This window comes from Euprymna scolopes, chromosome 32, assembly GCF_053919585.1.
Source record: "Euprymna scolopes isolate OS-2025 chromosome 32, ASM5391958v1, whole genome shotgun sequence".
In the NCBI taxonomy this organism is placed as follows: Eukaryota; Metazoa; Mollusca; class Cephalopoda; order Sepiida; family Sepiolidae; genus Euprymna; species Euprymna scolopes.
Genome location: NC_136513.1, coordinates 9,973,887 through 9,995,960, shown reverse-complemented (window position 1 = coordinate 9,995,960; position 22,074 = coordinate 9,973,887). Strand labels below are relative to the sequence as shown.

Sequence of the window (22,074 nt, the reverse complement as noted above, 5' to 3'; positions counted from 1 at the left end):
AAGAAATGCAGCAGTGTTATTTGTCGGTTGCGAGAGGATAACCAGTTTGTATGCAAGACATTGGAGATGAATGAGAACAGAAATGTGGAGAAAGTATATCTGGATGGTAAAGCTATTGAGGTTATCTGGTATTTTGTTACTATGATGATGTCATGGGAACACAGGGTGGAGTAGGTGCTAGATTGCAAGAATTAGAAGTGAACTAGCTTGGGTGTCCAGCATTGCCCGGATGTTTGGAAATGTGTGTTGAGCAAAAAAAAAAAAGTAGACAGGCAGACTCAAACTCATACCGCGAAGGAGGTTGGTTGGTTGTTTTGTTTTACGGCATATCAACCCTTTTCAGGTTATTTAATGCCGAATCTGGTGATTTTGAAGAGCGATTTTTTTAATATAGTATATTTGTTTTTTTAAGTTGTATTCTATTTAACCCTAACAGGTGCTACCACTCCGGGTCAGAGTGGACCTAGGAGCAATGGCAATTAAAGTGCGGCTCCACACTCCCTAAGGCCTGCAAGCTGGGGCCTCACCATCGGATATAGTTTAAGGTCATATCCAGGACCCCGCGAAGGAGGAAAAGAATGTGAAAAAGAAGAAAAAACCTGACATCTTTGCCATTGCGTTCATCGCCAAACCAGAAGTGGCAAAAATTTAAATTAAGGCTAGTCGATTGAAAAGAGGGGATGACTTTTGAAAATATCGGCGAAAAAAAATGACCTCCTCCTTGTAGAAAAGTACCCAGTTGAGGGTGAAGGAATAAATGTTTTTAGCCAATTTTTCAATATTTGTCGTCTGAAGGATCGAGCACCAATCTTGTGAAAATCCGTCGCCTCTGTTGAAAGTTTTAGGCAGTTATACATACATACATTTAAACAGACAGGTGAGATTTATGTTATAGATGACATGATTTTTTATTCTGTGTGTATTCTCAATGCTTTTGTACTAGTAATGCTAGAAATAACCTTACTTCAAAGAAGCAAAAGGTGTGCTCTCTCTGCTGCCAGCACGGAGAAACCAGAAGACTAAGACGCAAAGTGTGGTGGCAAGATAATACATGTAAAGTGGTGAGTTACTGAACATAAATGATGAAACTCTAAGGGAAAGGCATAAGTATTTCGCTCATGCTTGATGAGTAAACCTCCATCAGCAAAAGACGCACATGCACTTGGAACAAAATGGTGAACAAGGAAAAACGTCCCCTTTGCAAAAAATTCTGGTGCTGTAATCTATAATTCTCCAAACTCTACAGAACAGCCTTTTTCTCTTTAATTTTTCACTCCTTCCTCTTTGCAGTTTTTGTCTTCATTTTGTCTCTTGCTAAATATATTTCTTTTCTTCCTTTTTTTTTTTCGTTCAATCATCCAGGTATTCCATATGTGACCGACTGTGTCATGGGAGAGTTGGAAAAATTAGGCGTCAAATACAGAGTGTCACTCAAGTGAGTCTTTTTTTATTTTCAATAATCACTCGGAATATAAGGAGCATTTTCTCTGTGTCTGTCCATCAGTCACAACTTTTGTTGATATAATAATCATTTTGATTTCGAAATAACTTCTCTTAGAAATGAAAAATATTGCATTAATACCAAATAATAAACTCTCAACAAATAAAGCAGATGTCATGACCGGAGTTTGAAACCTGAAGATCTTCAGTCTGATGTTCTACGAAGTAAGCTATTTAGATTTTCTAATAAAACACTAGAGAGGGGATGACTTTCGAAAATATCGACGAAAAAAGCGACCCCTCCCTGTAGAAAAGTGCCCTATTGAAGGTTAAGGAATTAATGTTTTTAGCCAATTTTTCGATATTTGTCGTCCGAAGGGTCGTGCTTCAAAATGATACAAATCTCGTAAAAATCTGTCGCCTCTGTCGAAAGTTTTAGGCAGACATACATATATACATACATTTAAATAGACAGGTGAGATTTATATTATAGACTAGCCTGGATGCCTGGCGTTGCCAGGGTGTTTGTAGGTGTGTGTTGAGCAAAAAAAAAAAAAGTTTTAGTAGGCAGGCAGGCAGGCAGGCAGGCAGGGCTCGAACCTGTGATGCGAAGGCAGAAAAGAAACTGGAGGTGTGTGTAAGAATGTTGGTTGAGCAAAAAAAAAAAAAGAAGTAAAATTGTGAGCGCAAAAAAAAAATAATTGGTAGCAGGCAGGCTCGAACCCGTACTGTGAAGGAGGAAAAGAAAGTGAAAAAAAAAAAAAAAAAGTGACGCATTAGCTGTTGCACCCATCACCAAACTGGAAGTGACATAGGTTTAAATTAAGGCTAGACAGTCGAAAAGAGGCAATGACTTTCGAAAATATCGCCGAAAAAAATAACCTCTCCCTGTAGAAAAGTGCCTCGTTGAGGGTGAAGGAATTAATTTTTTTTCGCCAATTTTTCGATATTTGTCATTTGAAGGATTGAGCTTCAAAATGATACCGATCTTGTGAAAATCCGTTGCCTCTGTCAAAAGTTTTAGGCAGACATACAAACATACATACATACATACATTTAAGCAGATAGGTGAGATCTGTATTATAGATTACTGCAGCAAAATAATCATAACTTTGATGTGATTTCATAAATTTATGATTTACATCATGTTTCAAAACATATCTATATATAAATAGAGTTCCAGGTTATAGGTAATCAAGAGTAAAAACCAATGAATATAACGATGTTAATGACAGTATTCAGTAAAGAGAGCAAGATATATTATTTACTTTTTACTAAACAAATTACATTTTGTCATGACGCTAACAGAGTTATTGTTTCAGTAAAAATATGGCCTCTACGGGTGACCTATATTTCTGGCTACATTGGAAGCCAAACTTTAAATCTATTATCTAGCTTTCAATGCAGCCGGAAGTATAGGTCACTTGATGAGGCCATATTTTGACTAAAATGATAGGCTTGTTATCGTTGTGACAATGTACTTTGTTTATTAAAAAGTAAATAAAATATATGTAAATATATACAGAGAGTGTCAACATATAGTTTTTAAATAATTTATATAAATATTATATAATTTTAAAAATGCCCCTTAATATTATCAGTGGATCTACCAGTCTAGCCAAAATATGAGACCCGATTAAGCATATATTAGGTTGGTGCAAAAGTTTTTGCTACTTAAAATTTCTTGAAAATGAAAAATTGTTTTTTGAAAATCTTTATTCGTAATAATAACAATCTTTGTTTTAAATTTCTAACGGGTGTGTTCGTTGGGAAAGCAAATAAACCAAACATTTTTTCACTATTCACCAATAACATCCAGTGTGAATGCACCTGAAGATGGCCGGAGGTTACATCGGCTGAAATGTTTAAAAAAAAATAACCAAGATGAGAATAATAGTCTAAATAATACAAAAAAATAATTGATTTGATTTGTCAACAAGCTTATAAATGTCTCGATTGTAAAGTTCTTTAGGTTTTGATGTGGACTATGAATCTAATTCATCTTCAATCTCCTTGTTATGTTAACTTAAGGCCATCTAAATGGTTTTGTAATCTTTGAAATAAGTGATAATCTAAGGGAGCTAGACCAGGAGAACATGCAGGATGAGGCAAAATTTCCCAACCAAATTCTCTTAGGAGATCTTCAGTCAGTAGTGCTGTGTGAGGATAAGCATTATCATGATGGAAGATGACTTCCTTTGTTTTGACTAAAGAAGGTCGTTTTCAGGTCAACACGGTTGAGAATATTGCAGAAAAATATGAATGATGCTTTTATAATCTGAAAGAAAGAATTATAAATTAATAACAATATTCATAAAATAAATTACAATGGTTTAAACTGTTCCTTCTACAAACTTGAAAAAATCTTTTGCACCGATCTGATATTTGCTAGTATATATTGTTTTTTTGTTCCCTCGATTTATCGGAGAGAGACCTATGTTTTCAGTGGCATCCGTGGATGCGTCCATTATTCCGGACGATTGCCAGATAACAGTCCATTAGTTTTTCCTGAAATTTTGCCACAAATTGTATTCCATTAAATAGATGTGCATAGTAAAAAATTTTTTGCAAAAATCCTGTTGCGTTCCCAGGGACTCAAAAAGAGGTAAAAAATGACACTTTTTGCCCGATAGCATTTGATCCATCCATTAGATTTTCCTGAAACTTGGCTAAAATGTGGAGCCCATTGTTCTAAAAATAAATCCAGTATGGGTGACCCTGGCAAAATTCTTGTTCGCATCTCTCTGGGACTTTTAGGGCTAAAAACATGCCTTTTTGAGCTTTTTTTTCATATTACTCAAAAACTTGATATGTATGTTTATACAGTGGTTTTCCATGGTGCTGACTTCAAATATACATGTCTTAAGGTGTGAAACTGCACATTTGTCCATTTTCACTGGGATTCGGCATTCCCAGGAGCTCAAAAGGGGTCACAAATGCTCCAAAATTGCAAAAAAATGACACATTTTACCTCATAATTTTTGCTCCATCCATTAGATTTTTCTGAAACTTGTTGAGAATGTGAATGCAACGTTGGCCCTTCACACTTCTCACATTCACCATTTCTTCACTATTTTTTGTGGCGTCATCTCACATGCAGCACCAGAGGGGGACCACACACGCGGCTTGTTTTTTTTAGTTTTTTTCATAGCTTGTATCTCTATATTAACAGTGTTGACCGTAACCTTGATTATATATCTAAGAAACCTGACAGAAGACAATCTCCTCTCTCTGCTCTTCTCCTTTTTTTTCCCCTCTGTATGTCAGTGTCTCTTCCTGCTTTCTCTCTATTTTCCATCCGAATGTATCTGCTTTATTTTGTACTAGCATAGATACCCGGCGTTTCCCGGGTCGACATTAAGTTCCATTTGGACACACCTGCTATACTAAGGATATTGAGCACTTTCATAGATACTCGCACAACAATTTCAAAAATAAAAGAACAGATAAAAACACGAAAATGTAATCGCCCAAAAAAGAAGTACATGACAGCCTCCCCACCAGATATTTTGGGAGAAGGGATACAAAGAGAAGAAGCTATTCTATGAATATTAAGCACTTTTTGTTGCCCATGCGCTGACCCCCCCCCCCCAAAAAAAAAAACAAATCAAAACAACTTTTCTTTTAATCAAAATAGCAGGGAGTAGTGCCTGTGTGACCGAAAAAAAAAAAAAAGAAAAACGAACCGCGGTGACTGAGCTTGAACATGAAATGTGAAAGAGAGGAAGAAGGCAAAAAGTGACAGACAAACGCGTTTGCCCACACGACCACGAGTACTTATGATGTCATGACGTTGCAAAATAAGCCTTTTAAACATAGTTTTAGTTAATTACGTGTGCATGACTTGCGAAAGCAGTGATGCGAAAACCGGACCCCCCCCCATCCCCCCTTCCAAAAAGATGTCCAGTTGACCACCACAGAATTAATCTTTTTTTTTTCTAATATTCACATATTATGCATCTGGGGTATTGCTCTTTCAGATAGTACCAGTTTCGACCTGGTCAAATGTGGCTGACAGAAGTTTTTAGCAGACATACAAACACACACACACAACTTTCCTCTATATAATAGAAGATTTCTTTTCTTTTTCCTTCCGCAATAGCTTAATCTAAAGAGCTAAAAGTACTATTTATCATGTATCAAACAAAATATTAGCTTAGTAAAAGAGCATTGGTTTCCATATCGGTGCTAAGTAGTTTTGGGACGATTAATTGGAATTGGAAAAATTTGTGCCTATTTTCCGATGCCAGAAATGATTCCTTTAATTATCTTTTTTTTTTAATTTGATCTTTCACTGCTAGTAGTAGTAGTAGTAGTAGTAAAAAATATTTATTGATTTTAAACATCAGTAAAGTTAAATCTATAGATCACCCCCCCCCAAGTGTGTTTTTACATTTAAGAAAATATATGCACATTTACGTTTTTATGGTAATCAATAATTATTTTAACTATGAAGTTATTATTATAACAACTTTATAGTTAAAATATTTAAAAAGAATTTATAAAGAATCAGAATCAGTAATTGTATTGGAATCAGGAAAAATATTGGAATTATCTCATCACTAGTGCCAAGAAAATCAAAACGTGCTTTCTAGGGTACACCAGCCACCTACGTCTTTATCAACCAAAACAAAAAATAACTGCAGTTGACAACTTCACCTGCTTAAGAAGATCCATAAACAAGATAGGCAATATGAACTATAAGTTGCTGATAGGAAAAACCTCAGTAGCATTTAATCAGCTTTGCAGGATTTGGAAAAACAAAAAAAAATCGTGCTCAAATCTAAATTAAGATTTTCTAACACTGTTATATGGAAGTGATTCTTGGCATATCAAAATCAACCGAGGGAGGAAATTAGACGTACTTGATACCAAGTGCCTTAAAAAATTTTCAGGGATCAAATGGAGCAATCAAACTACCTACCAAGAAGTCAGACTGCATTAACCAACATCTTGTATGATCAATATTCTGCAAACAATGTCCAGGCTGGCTTGGACATGCTCTAAGATGGCTCCAGAGAAAATTGCTAGTCAAATACTCCAATTCTGAGTGTGAAAATTTTTTTATGTGATAAAAGTTTGAAACATTAAAAACATGTTTGGTTCAAGGAATCAAGAAAAAAAGAACATGGCTGTTAGCAAGAGAAAGACCACCAAGTGTATTAATAATCATAATTTTAATAGAATTTAACAAATTTCAAAGCAACAATTAAGTTAAAACATATCAGCCGATATATCAGTTTGAAAAAAATTAACACGTTCACTACTCCTTACCCCTGAAATGAGAATTTTGTTTGAGGTGATTATGTGGTGAAAATCCTGAATGTTGGAAAATTGAAGAGGCAGAGGTTGAGAAATACATCTCCATATTTTTTTGACATCCCTGTTTACTTGAGCTTAGGTAAAGCTTTTGTTTATACTATATATAAAAATACGAGTTGGTTGTAAGGACTACTTACCAAAAATATTTTTGATTGAATAATAGATAAAACTCTCGCTCTAGATTTTTACAGTATACTGAAAATTGAGACGTCGGTGTTGCTAATATACATCAGAGTGCAGGTATAATATTTGAAAGACGTTCCAATCTTTATGACTAATTATAGCATAGATATCTACAAAAAAATTCATTGACTAATTATACATATATTTGAAAAAATACAGATGTTGCTGAAATAGGATTAATTTTCCTTCCGGTCTTAAAAAAAAAAAAAAAAGACCATATTCACTAGTGGGAACTAAAAATCACTTTTCTGAGCTTCTAAATTGTGTAAACCCTATGTTTATAAAATTCTGCCTGTAGCAACATTTCCTTTTTTTTTTTAAATTTTTTTATTTTATTTTTTATTTTATTGCTTTTACTATTATATTTCTCTTAGTCTGTTTTTTTTCCACTTTTTCTTAGAAACTACTGGATCAATCAGACTGAAATTTTGTGTGGACCTTTGTTATCATGAGGTACAGCGAACTAAATATTATTGCGTTTGTTCAATAGACAGTTAGGGATTAGTATTTAATGCAAAATTGAGTGCAAATTTAACCGTATTCAGGCATCAATTTTGCATAAAGCACACATAACTTAACGGACTCTACATTTGGCTCATTTTTAATGGGATAAAAAGTTTAAACCATTTTAGTGATGAGAAAATTAAAAAAATTTAATTAATGTAAAAATGTTTTTTTTTTTTTTCCAGAGTGATAAAAGATTCTCGATTTGAACGCCTTGCATGTCTTCATAAAGGAACCTATGCTGATGACTGCCTCGTACAACATGTTACACAGGTAAGTTGGACTCATCTGGTGTTGTCGTACTGCTACTTGTTGTTGTTGTTGTTGAATAAATCAGACTTCTGTCCAAAGTCCATGACGATCCAACCTCAAGATTGTCTAGTCTGCAAGAAATCCTCATTAATTTTCAGACTTTTACCCTCAGCACCAAAAGCTGTAAATTTCAGTAATTGCATATGAAGTCAGGGAAGGTTTAACCCAGAACACACAAAGGAATGGTGGTTGCACGTGTTATTCTTACTACGTGGATTTGTGGTTTTTCACCTAAAATATTTTTGCAATATAGAGAGGCAAAGACGACCAGAAGATAACGTTTTCAGATGAATACACCTGGATTTTCATTTGCCAGGTAACTAACACTACCATATTGTCTCTGCTCTGCAGCCAGCATCATGTCTAATGTGACTGTGTCAGTTATTGAAATGATGTTGTGAAACATACAACAAATATATGGAAGTGAATTTGATTATAAAATCTTAGGTATAGATCAACAATAATATTTAATATATTTACAACTGAAAGAATTTCATTTTATAATGAGGACATTAATTGAAACCGCTGTGTGACGCACATCCATTAAAATCGGTTTATTAATACAAGGGATGTAACTCTTAAAATATCTTTAAAGCAAACGAGGCAATGGTAAGAGTTAGTAGTCTTTAAAATACATTTTTTTTTTCTTATTTATTCTTTAGATCATGTTGTGGAATGATTACTGATGTGCCGCAAAGAAATAATTTGAAGCCATTTAATTTGATTTCTTAATCATGATGACACCACTCAATTTAAATTCACCAAATTTCTGGAATCTAAACATTTTGCACATACTGATTGGTAATCTTTCTTTTTATGGTTTACATTAATGATGGAACGATTTGGAATATCAGGAATTTTTCAAAGTTTGGGGAATCAGCATTGGAGCTGAATAATTCAGATTCAATTTCAATACAGAAGATATTGATTTATGTGAATAAAAATCCTCCTTACGTAATCTTTATTTTATTTTATTGCAACAAGGTTTTATGAGTAAAATATATTTTTGTGATGGGTGCCGTGAAAATTAAAAAAGAAATCAACAGTGTGCTGCCATGTTGAAAGGTTGAGAACTACTGCTCTAGATGAATCTATTTTCATCTGAGGTGTCATTTGGATGTTTTGTGATTGGCAGTGTGATGGAGCCATACAAGAATACAGGTTTAGATGCATCAAAATAAAATGTTCTTAAAATCTGCATTTTTATAAATATTTATAAAAATAAAAAAAAATTAAAAAACCCAGAAAATAAAAAGAATTTCAGAAATATTGTTCTTGACCAAAATGCACCCTATCTTAAAATCTTAAAAAGTAAAAAAAAAATCTATGATGTATGTACCTGTAGGTAGTTTTATTTTTATAAAGAAAATCATTTTTAAGCGATTTATGGGAATTTGTAGTATTATTGTGGAATCATCCTCCCTATTTTTATTTATTTATTTATTTTTTTTTTAGATTTTTTTTCCAAAATAGAAAGTTGCTTCTCTGATGCTCATAAAATTTGATTTTTCCATTTAAAAATAAGACTGCGTGATCAATTTATGTGATTTTAGGAATATGATATTTTCATTTCATCATGGATTCATACAGATTTTTATTTATATATAGAATTCTGATGAAAACCTGGTATTGTAGTTATGTAAAATAGGAAAGAGATGACCTCTAATTGTAATTATTTTGAAACTTGAAGATCAGTAGAATGCTAGCATCATGTTGGGAATAATGATGTTGATTCTTTTACATTTAAGGATGCAGCCATTGGAGATATGTTCAACTCTTGTAAACTCAAAACTGTCGCAAATCTAACTAAAAACTTCTGATTATATTGACTTGGGATCGGAAATCTTATGTTGGTTCTTTTATCTTAGTCAGCGGCACATCTGATTGATTGATTTGACTATTTCTGTATTTGCCCTGTCAGCCACTCCCAGCTTACTATTCATCCTACTGCCTTTGTTCACCTTGGTGAATCATTTCTGATCATTGTTCTGGCTCATGGCTTTTTTTAGATTTTCATAACTTTTGTTTTGAACCACTTCCTAACGTTCCTCTGGGTCCTGGCTCTGGGAAGGGACTACATCCATAGTATCACAGTGATCAATAGGGCTATGACAACAGCATATTCTTTTCATTGTTTTGATTCTCAGGTATATATCCTTTGATATCTTGTATTTTTATGTAGAGTGATGTAGTTCTCGGTTGATTAATGGTGTCTGTGTTGGATATATATACTCGAGAGTCAAAACAATGAAAAGAATATGCTGTTGTCATAGCTCTAGTGATCAAACAACAGATATAGTGCAAGAGGATGAGAATGATAGAGAGAAGCCTAGTAAGAGATGGGTCCCTTAGTGAGTTAATTGCAAATTACAGCTAATTAGGACAATTAAAATAAATTTTTAAAAGAAATATAACTGTCCTTAAACTGAGGAATATTTTAACATGTATTTTGTGATTAAAATATATCGGAGAAAAAGCCTTAGGGCAACAAACGTTGATTAATTTGAATTTAGTAAAATACTGTATGCTTATTTTGATAAGATTTCAAGACTTTCTTTTTTTTCCTCAGCATAAATGTTACATCGTTGGCACCTGTGATAAGGACCTTAAACGACGCATTCGCAAGATTCCTGGTGTCCCCATTATGTTCCTTCGGAATAAAGGGTAAGTATTTGCTGCCTTCATCATCAGCATATTCAATTTAACGTCTGTTTTACACGCTGGCATGTGTTGGATGGCTTTTAGAAATTAGCTTCCAAACTAACCTATGTCTGGTCAGGTTTTAATTTATCCCACTTCCTCTAAAATCTATCCTTCCAGGTTTTTGTTGTCATCTCCCGTAACTGGGATATGCATGCGAGTGCAGACCACTTGTGAATTTGATATTCACTAGGCACTTCCTCTTTTGGGAGAAGCCGGTTCAACCTGCTTAAGATGAATGCCGTTGGCTTGCTTGCTTGCATGTGTTCCTTGGTCTTTCTCCTGAACACTGATGCTGCTACCTGAACTCTCCTACAAACCCAAAGGCTGTCATTCATTCTTTCAATATGACCAAATCAACAAAATCTCCTTTTTTGCGTACATCTCTCTATGCTATTCAGATTTAATCTTCAAGATAATCAAGCCTAAGCGCTTATCTTTAAGACTTGTATTACACATTCATTGTATCATTCTCGTAACTTTTCTTTTCATGCCACACATGTCCTCCACCCTTACTTATCAGATTTTACTTCCGTACATCATCACACTGTGCACACATGCCTGATAGACTCTTATCTTGGTCGGGGGGGGGGGGATAATACTCTTTCTGGTTAGTAATGATAGAATTTTGCTGAACTTTCTCCAATCACTCTTCACTCTTGCAATGGCATTAGCACCTGCCTGGATGGTATCACCACTGAACTTTGCCATCTAAGTATACGTTCTCCACATCTGAGTTGTCCATCTCCGGTATTTTCCACTTCTGTGTGATACTACAGAGCAGGAGCCCCTAGGAGCATTGAGTCGTGATTCACCTGGAAGGGAAGGGTTGTCGAAAGTAGAAAGAGCCGTGACCGAAGACAATGGAAAGAAATGATTCACAAGAGAAGGTAGAGGTGATTGGGAGTTAAAGTAGTCAGAGTTGTTTGCGACAGTTGAGATTGTGGCTCTGGCAGACCGTAGCAAATCATGGTAGAGGCAAGGAAATGATAATATGAGCTGATCAACTGATCAACAGTAATGCTTCAAGTGACAGCTATCGACAGATAATGTTTATGAGTCCTTTTTTCCACGCTGACGTTATCGCACACATCCAGGGTACAAGGGATTTATACATGATGTATCAGTGTTTGGGTTTTGCCTTACTTGTTTTTTTATTTTTATATACTTGTAAACCAGTATTCACATCCTCAGCAATCGCCAAGACAACATGGCCAGAACGAGAACAAAAAGAGATGAGGAGAAACAGAAAACCATGGTACACAAGTATGGGAGGTGGGTGTCATCGATTGTCGAAGGACGAGGATAGTTTTACACTTGGGCACAAACTGGTTATTAGTTACATCTCAACCTGCATTTTTTGTGTTACCAATGCTTACAAGTATCGCAGAAAAATAGAATTGATCCCAACTTCCTTTCCATGGACGAAGCAAAGGAACTTTCCTCTTACCTTCAATATATTGAAAATATTTGCTGTCCATCAAATCCGCCACTGGTTTATGAAATTCAAAATTAAATCAAATTTTACTATATTTAAAATTGTCAAAGTAGAAACCTTTTTTGAAAATTCTATTCTTTTTGAAGTATATTTTTTATCAATCTTTCTGTAAAAATCAAATGTAAAGGTCACAAAATATTTCAAACTAAAAATGCTAGCATCCTATCTGAGAGTTCATCCTTCAGATTCCTCGGTTTAACATTCTTGAGTAACATGAATTGGAACAAACACAAAAGACATTGCCAAGGCTTCTACAAAGAAGGTGTGTGCTCCCTATCATGCTAGAAAACTTCTTACACCTGCCCCTATATCAAAGCCATCATTCGTCCAAGCATGAAATACTGTTGCTATCTTTTGGCTGAAGAATCAACTGCTAGTCTTCCTCTTAGACAGTTAAAAAAAAAAAAAAAAAAAAAAGACCCCCCCCCCCGACTATCAACCATCTTTGTTTGTTTTACAAGTACTTTAATGGGATGTGCTTCAATGAACTTGTAGCGCTGATGCCCCCTCAATGTAACTACCCCCGACCAAACCGACAAGCAGTATCTATCAAACTCCTTGGCTGTAGAGTTCCATAAGATGCCAGAAATCTTTGTACTTTAATAGTTTCTTCCCTTGAACTGCTAGCCTTTGTAATTCCCTCCTGTTCCTTGACTGTATTAACATGCAGAAATTTAAATGTAATATCAACAAACATCTTGCTGCTCAACTCCCTACTTAGTGTCCCTGCAGACATGGTCTCTAATTCTCAGTAGCTCTTTCCATCTCTATGGCAATGTGTCTTTTTTTGTTGGGGGGGGGGGGTGAATCAAAGTGAATTAAAAACAAAAGAAAATTAATGTAGTTTGCTTGAAGCATTGTCTAGTATGTCTAGTATATAAAAGAAATTCATAGAAGTTCATAGAATATATACTGTATTCATAACAGTGAATTTGCATAACCGATTTCTACCATTACATGTCTTAATCTGCTTTAGTTTGTGTTGGTCTGTTACACCTCTGCATTCTGTTGACTTCTATAAGTTTCCTTTATATTAAAAACGTTTGATTTAAAAAAAAAAAAAAAATTAACCTTGACAAAAAGTTAATGTTGCAAATTCAGAGTTGTTTCCCCTTATGAAATCATTTCTATTCACATAAGATTTGATATGTGCATGTTTACATATTTTTCTAGACTAATTAACTGATCATTATGAATTTTGAAACACAGCTGCTAGATGTAAGGTTGGGTTATGTGGACTATATTTGGTTTAATTTAATTTTTGTTATTTCTTTGATTTTTTTAAAAATTGATTTGAATTTTTACAGTTTTGCATGACGTTATCTGATCAAGGCTGGATCAGTTTTAAGGGTAAAACTCGTTGAGGAGAACTGCGAGTTGATCAAAAAGAATCCATTTTTATAGTTTGGACATCTTGCGATGAGAAAAATGAGGTGATATGTTTTTGTTTTCTCTTTACTTTTACTATCTAACCACGAGGAATACGTTGCCTTGGGTGTGGCTTGTTTTTCATTGACCAGGCATTAAACATAAGCATAACAAAATTGCAATCCATCCCTATGTATATTTAACTAGGTTTGTGCACATGTTTAAATTTGTGTGCATGCATATATATATATATATATATATATATATACTAGCAAAATGGCGGCCAGCCAAGCCTTTTTTCATTTGGAGGCAAAAGATGCAAGTTAGAAGGAGTCAGGTCTGACGTATAAGATAAATGGGTGAAACAAATTTGAATCCACAATGGTGAATTGTTGCCATGGTAACTGCTGAGTGGAGTCTGGTGCATTATATTTTGTGGAAGAAAATTCATCTTGTGAGCATTCCTGACTTTTTTTTTTTTTCTTAGATATTCTTTTTCTTGCTTCAGCTGTCCAGTGACTGTGTGACCCATCTGAAGGTATTCAATTAGTATGACTAGGAATCCCAGAAGGAGGTCATGACTCAAGAAATGACCTTTCAGCTTTTTAAGGCCAAAGATGATGTATGCTTCCACTGCTTTGATTGCTTTTTTATTTCCAATTGATAATGCTGAATCCAGCTTTCATAGATAGCAATGAATTGGGCAAGAAAATCATTTTTATCAGTTTTAAACAGTTTAAGATTGCTCTTGGACACACTGTACCTGGTGCATTTCTGTTCCGATGTCAAAAGACGAGGGACCCGCTTTGCAGAACGCTTTGAGAATCCCATTTTTGGTTCAAGATTTTATCTGCTCACTCAGTGTATATCTCAAGGCTCTTTGCTATGATATTTGCCAACTTTGGATGACTACCCGCAGCTCAAAATGAAGGTTTTCCTTGTTGCTGTTGGGGTGGTCATCCTGACCTTGGATCATCTTCAACACTGTCTCTGCCACACTTGAATTCTCTGACCCAACATGTGGCTGTCGCATATGAAGGGGCGCTCTACTAATGTGCTAAACATGTTTTCATGAATTTCTGAGGCAGCCATGTTTTTTTAAATGAAGGTATTTATGATTGCATAAATTTTAGTTTTCTCCACTTTTCACTGATTCCTTGACCATTGCTTATTCAAAAATCTGCAAAAAATATAAAAAGCATATTACAATCCTTAAACTTAACAGGGATACTTGCAAAAGGTTCAACTTCCAAAAAATCTTAGGTTCCACCGTGCATCAATGTTTCTTATACATGATGCTTAAAACTTTTCATACACTATCTATCTATCTATCTATCTATATATATAAAACTTTTCATACACTATCTATCTATCTATCTATCTATATATATATATGTAAAACTTTTTGCTACATTCAAAAGACCAAAATTTTACTCACCTTACTAATCATTTAAAAAAGAAAAAACTTTCAGATCCGTTTCATTCACAAAACAACCAATATTTGTACGTCAATCTCAGATCTTTCTTCCATGGATTTATCAGAAAATTATCAATCAGAAAAAATATATAGCAATGCAAAAAACAAAAATAAAAAAACCCAACTCAGAACGAGTCTTTCTCTAATTGAGAGGAAGATTTAGGAAGCCTTCTGAGTATCGATTTCAAAATCTCTCTGTGAATTGTTTTGGAACATGGTGCACCAGGAACTAAGCTAACTGAACCTGACCAGGCTAAATAAATACTGTTGCAACAACAATCAAAAAGATATTTTTGTAAATGCATAGTCTCCTGAATATGTGTAAAATTTAGTTGAAGTGTGTGTGTGTATATATTTGTTTTTATACTTTAGGATAAAAACAGTAATATATTGCTACACAGTCATGAGCATGTTTTGGTCAGCTAGTTTTTAGAAACAAGAGACCTCTTCTGCTTTCGTGTAGGCAAGACCGCTTGAAGAGGTCTCTAGTTTCTAAAAACTAGCTGACTGAAACATGCTCATGACTGCATAGCAATAAATTACTGCTTATGTAAAAACAAATAAATATACCTTGCTCTACTTCGCTATTGAGCATTCTTATATTAGCCTTGTTATACTTCACTAGTTACCTTACCTCTAAATAATAACAATCTAAAAAAAATTATATATATAAGATTTGTTGTTGGCATTTTTTGGTGATATTAACTACTTTGAAACACTTTTATTTTTTTCTGCTACCTTTGTGAGTTTTTAAAGAGCGATAAGCTCTTTTTGTTATTCATATATATATATATATATATATATATATATATATGGAGTTGCCCCTTATGTTCTATGGGACATATTTATTTTTATTATTAAATAATATGGGTGTGATTCTTGAATTAAATTTTCCAATTAAAAATAAGTGTGATGCAATCAATTTTCATATGAATTGTGAATCCCAATTTTCTTGTCTTGATAATTTATTTTTTCCATTTTCTATTTTTTTTTCCAGATATTCTATCGAACGAATGCCAGATGCTTTCGGAGCTCCTAAAGTGTAAAATCCGTTCATGGATTTCCTTCCTTTGTAAATAAAAGCTTATTTTTAAAAAAATGAAAAATACTTTCTATTTTGTCATTATTTATTAGGTTGGTGCAAAAATAATGTTGTTTTTTTTATGTATAAGTTGAACGTAAAAAAAACCCTTATTTTTGCACCAACCTAATAATTATTTTTTAACTGTTCAAACTAAAATAATCATATTTCAGAAACCAAAGCATATTCTAAATCCTCAAAACGTCACCATTTTATTCCAAAATGAATAGTTCTTGATGAGCCATCCCTTTAAGTAATCCAATTTACCAAATTTCCATTACTAACGATTACTACGATATTGTCCCATTAAACCCTTATCCTCAAGTAGCCTCCGGGCCTTGATAAGTGGTGATTCCTTTGTAAAAAAAAAAAAAAAAAAAAATCCTTTCACATACTTAAATAATAATAAGGTACACTTTTTAAGAAAGTGATAAATTGTTAACGCTATGATACAACCATTTTGCAACAGATATTTTTTTTTTTGTTTCACTATGAAATTTTGAAAACAATTAGAACAAAAGATCAATCTCACTTATTGTCGGGTACAAAATGAATTCGTTTTTTGTTTTTGTCTTAAAAATAAAACTTAAACATAACATTTTTCAAACATATTTTTTTCTAAATATTTTTTGTACCTCAAGTAATGAGTAAATTAATGATATTATTTTTATGTCTTAAATTATAATTTTGTATTTTCTCTTTTTGTATGCAATGTTTTTAAATAGACCCGTTTTCAGCAAAGGTAAACGATTTAATAATAATTATAACCTAAGCAACAGCAGCAGCTTAGTTTGAAACCAATGAGTTTTGTGAATTATGCTTATTTTGAAAAAAAAAAAAAAACCCCAACTTTTTCAAAAATTAATGCAGTTTGTGATTCTTTTATAAAATTTCCGTCAACAAATATTGGTTTTCAGTTGTATTTAATTTTCAAACTTTAATTGTGATAATAACTGACTTTATAGCTGTCAATTAAAAAAAACTAAATAGATTCAACTCTTTTAGGTGATTATGTGTGAATACCCAAAAAACAAACTTCATGTAAAAAAAAAAAAAAAATGACAACAAAAATCATTTAGAATTTAAAGTAGAGAGGGGGACCATTTTCCCATATAAATTTAATGTATAATGAACACCCATTTTCTGGCCATTCTTGTCTTTTAGAGCAGTTTTATTGATAGTTTTTTCAATTTGAAAAGTTATATATATATAAAATTATGCTACCACTAAATCTAGGTTCGAGTGACAAGCCCCACTTCCTAAATGTGCCTCCCTTGAACCTATTGTACTATTAACCGTAAATCTGAGTGACAAGTCCCACCCCGAAAACAATCCACTTTAATCCTACCACCAACCCTAAGTCCAAATGGCACTCGCTCTAAAATAAAAACCCTTTCATAACTCTATCACTAACCCAAAATCCAAATAGAAAGCCCCCCCCCCCCCATCATACAAATAAAAAGACATTGCACTCCCTTGTGATTTGTTTCTTAAAGAAAAATAAATTAACTTCTCTAAAATGCTAGAATAGTCTGGAAATGGTGGATTAGTTTACATTAAATTTTCTGTAAAACTAATACTCACTCTAAAATAATGCTTTTGTTTTTATTCTTTCTGCCAAGTTTTCTGGGTGTTTACACGTAATTACCACGAGCTTTACCACCACTAACATAAAGTCCAGATGACAAGCCTCCTCCTACAAAAACCCTCTTAAAAATGCACATAATTGTTTAAATACGCAAAAAAAAACTCAATGGATTTAAAAAAAGAAAAAAAAAATGGTTAACTGCCTCAAAATGACCCTAGTACTAAGATTATTTTACATTAAATTTTTGTTTAAATAAAAATAATTTTTACTTTAAAAATAAGATTTTCATGCATGACAAGATGCATGTGTGCATTCACCTGCCGTGATCATCTTACACATTACGGGCTAACGCGTTGATCCAATTAGTGCTGCAATGAAAAGACTTCCTTTTAAGCAAAACCAGAAATTCAGTTTATAAACAAGCAATAAATATTTATTATTTTTTTCAGTTTACAAATGGTATCCGTCTATTTAGGTGAATGACAGATTTGCAACACTGAATCTTTGCTTGACACAAATCCCAATAAAAAAGTCTCTTGGCTGGGAGCCCAAAAGAGATCCAAATTGGTTGTAGAAGGGGCAGCAGACAAACTACCTTGTTGCTATTTCAAAAATCAAATGCCCCCTCTCCAAAAGTTCACCCCCCACTTCTTTTCCTCTTTGGGTGTTGGTGGTGACTCTGCCTCCTTCTATCCTCTTGGAATCTTTTCACTCTGCTAGTTCTGGCCTTATGTGAGTGGCCATTTATACTGGGGTTAGCTGCTCCAGTTGTCTACTGAAGATAACATCTAAGACTGTCTCTATATCTGGTGCTTATCTGCAAATAACCCTGGATATTGTTTTTCCTACAAAGGTGATTCCAGCAGGACATTTCCCATTCACTGAGATACTTATTTTATAAACAAAGAGAATATCTCCTAGGTGGTCTTGCTGGTCAGAGATATTTTCAGCATTCTGACCCCCCCCCCCTCCCCACTTCCTCTAACCAAGCATCTATCCTTGCAACGCCCGCTATTTATGATTTCTACACAAAACTGGAGGGTAACATTTAATGCTACTAAGACAAAGCTCCTTTCCTTTAATGATTAGAAGGAATCTTTTCAACCACCAACAGTCATAGCTAATAACTCTCTATCACCACCAATATAAATAGAAGCAGGCCTGACCACCGAAAAACATCCGCCATTTACATGCTTATAATTTCTACACAAAATTGTTTCTTTTATGTTAGAAATTAATTATGTTGAGCACTATTAAAATCTGTGATTCTTTTATGTTAGAAATTAATTATGTTGAGCACTATTAAAATCTGTGATTCTTTTATGTTAGAAATTAATTATGTTGAGCACTATTAAAATCTGTGATTCTTTTATGTTAGAAATTAATTATGTTGAGCACTATTAAAATCTGTGATTCTTTTATGTTAGAAATTAATTATGTTGAGCACTATTAAAATCTGCTTCTGAAGATCGTGTAAATTAGATATACCATGTATACCATGTACTCTTTTAACTCAACGTGTTGGAAAAATGAACATGCACATATCTAAGGCAATGGCTGAATTCTTAAAAAAAAACAATGACGTCCAGTCTGGAGTTAAATAGAGTTAGAAATGGAGGGTAACATTTAATGCTACTAAGACAAAACTCCTTTCCTTTAATGATTATAAGAAATCTTTTCAACCACCAATGGTCATACCTAATAACACTCTACCACCACTGATGTAAATAGAAGCAGGCCTGACCACCGAAAAATGATGTCATGCCTGAAGTTCAAACAAACAAGATCTGTCGAACAGTCAGACTCGATAATAGATGAACTTTTTACAAAAAGCATTAGAAAACTTTTAAAACTTGCATTGAAAAAGAGAAAAATAAGAAACACAATTTATACTGAAAATTTTGCAATGTTGATTAAAAAGAAGAAAAGAAAATTAATTCAAAAGGAAAAGTTGTGTGTTGTTTCTGTAACCATTCTGTACATAAACATTTCATTGTTTCATAAAATTTACAGACTAAAATTTGTTTTTACTTTAAAAATCACATTAAAAAGAAAAAGAAACACAATTCGATTTATACTGAAACTCAGCTTTATTCAATATAAATTAAAAGATAAAATCAAGGATTATGTACATAAAAAAAATTATGTTTGGAGCAGGAGACAATCAAATACTGCAGAAACTGAATTATGAATTTAGGAAACAAATTCAAATGGAACGATAAATGATTTTTATTATTTTAATTGACATTCATTGAGATGAGTATTATTTATTTTTATTTATTGCGGACTATTATCTTCATCTTTCTTAGTTGTTACACAACGTCTTGGCCAACTATTCCTCTGGCCTTCGTCAGGTGGTAACCGCGATGGGATAGGAACTCTTAATGAATGAATGGTGCAGTTGATAGAGACATTAAATCTCTACAGTTCCAGGTGAGAATTGTCTGAAGCTAGCGGTTTCAATCCTACCCAAAGCCGGCCAGAGGTTTACTTGCCCAAAACATGGTGAGACGACAACAACAACTATGGATGTCAGTAATTGCAGGAGATTCAGAGTTCCTATCTCGTCGCGGTTACCACCTGATGAAGGCCAGAGGAATAGTTGACCAAAACGTTGGGAAACAACTAAAAAAAGATGAGGATAATAGTCTGCAATAAATACAAAAAAAAAATATTAATAAATAATTTTTAAAACGAAAACTATTTAAATACAAAATTACTAGTTCAGAAATATTTTTTTCATTCAAACTTCTAGAAACAATCTGAGTTTCTAAAGAACATTATTTCAGCACGGTCTGTATTCTGCATAAGTACAAAAAACTGATTAATTAATGAATTTTGCAAGTGTTATAAAACTTGTTGATTCAAAAAATAAAATATTTTGGAAATAAATAAATAAACAGTTTACAATTGTTTTATAGAAATTGTTTGTTGACAAAATACTTTTTTTTATATTATGATACAAAAATAAACTTTCTGACAAAAAATATGAACTTGGAACATTTCTATACACACACACACACGCTCAAAAAGTTTAATGGAATTTAATTAGTTAAAAGAAAAAAAATGAATAAATTAAAACTCTTATCCAAAGGTTATGATTGAAGCAAAACTTTTGCTAAGTTTAGTGAACCTGATATTGAAAAGTAAAGATATCTCCAAAAATATGTAAATAATACTGTGAAAATTTTATTTATCATTAAAAGAATAGACTAAAAATATCTCATGCAAAAATTATTTGTTTAATAAGTTTAAAAATTTAATGAAAAATTAATTGATCAAAAAATCACCTTTTTTTTTAGATCCTTATGAGAAAATAAACAGTTAAAAAAAAATAATTTAACATAATACATACCTGATCAAAAATTTAAGATCACTTGCAAATCTTTAAAAGAAAACATTTTTTTTTTTAGGGATAAATTTTAAACTCCTCTCACTTAAGGTTACCAATTCCAAACGTTTAATTCAGAAATTTACATTTTTATAAAATGAGGCACTTGATCAAAATTATAAGACCAGGAGTATAAATTCTATGAAGTTGTACGAAAATTGTATGAAAACATTCAACAACCAAATTTAATGAGTTCTACCTCCACTGGTTTTGATGACTTCAAAAATTCTTTGGGGCATGCTAGAAAAAAGCGTTTCCATTAATGTGCGAGAGATGTTGCTCCAGCTTCTGAAGATGGCTTCACAAAGTTCATCTTTTTGTTGAAAGTTGTGTACTATTTTGATAAATATCTCTTGTCATCCATCTCCAAATATTTTTAATTAGGTTCAAGTCTGCTGAGCATGCAGGATGTCCCAAGAAATAGACCCCATTTTCTTGCAGAAAGGTCAAGGTCGATTGTGCAGCATGGATTGCAACATTATCCTGTTGGAATAACCATCAATCCCCACACGAAATCTGTCTCTCCTCATTAACAATGTTTTTTGTAGCATGCTAACAATCGGCCGCTGTCTGACAACTCTGCACCATCTGGAGCTCCATCGTTCCTCTGTAAGAATAGGCACCCCGTACCATCTGGGACCCTTTACCACTATGACATGTGGAGAAAATTTCGGGAGGCATGTTTTCTTTATGCCAATATCGTTGGAAGACCGTCTAGATTGAATTTTTTCTCATTAGAAAACAGGACTTTCTTCCACTTCTCAACGGCCCATGTTGAGTATTCATGACCAAACCTTAAGCGGTCCACTTTGTGACATGGAAGTGGGTTAGGAATTTGTTTACGCTTTTTATTTACCATGCCTTTTTGTCGTAAGTGTCATCTGATGGTTACTGGACTGCAATCAGCATTTGTGTTTGCCTTAATTTGACTAGGAAGAAAGTCCCATGTCTTTCACAACAACAACCCGTCTTATTCTTCTACTCAATGCAGGAGAAATTTTTGATGGTTACCGGTTGATTTTGCTTTTCCATAATTCTCATTGTTCTTTAGAAAGTTGCAAATCTGTGATTTACCTTAGCTGCGATTGCGCGCTGTGACAAACCTTGTTTATGGAAATCTAGAATTCACAGGATTGGTGACATTGGGTGTGTTTCTATCAGTATTTTGTTTAATTTTCGATTTTTGAGCAATTATGTTCAGAAATTCATA

The 22,074-nt window shown here is 33.4% G+C and overlaps 1 protein-coding gene across 3 annotated transcripts in view; it reads left to right on the top strand.

The window, feature by feature from the left end:
- Nucleotides 1-22,074, top strand: part of LOC145256222 (rRNA-processing protein FCF1 homolog) — a 106,326-nt gene that overhangs the window by 83,517 nt on the left and 735 nt on the right. For 2 of the 3 annotated variants that reach the window (XM_080114843.1, XM_080114841.1), the window contains exons 5-8: nt 1,363-1,435; nt 7,635-7,722; nt 10,331-10,425; nt 15,802-15,912. In XM_080114843.1, the coding sequence (XP_079970969.1) occupies nt 1,363-1,435; nt 7,635-7,722; nt 10,331-10,425; nt 15,802-15,850 (305 nt within the window). In that variant the 3' untranslated portion in view covers nt 15,851-15,912. Of the gene's footprint in view, nt 1-1,362; nt 1,436-7,634; nt 7,723-10,330; nt 10,426-15,801; nt 15,913-22,074 lie in introns of those variants that run through there. The other variant, XM_080114842.1, reaches the window with a different exon arrangement.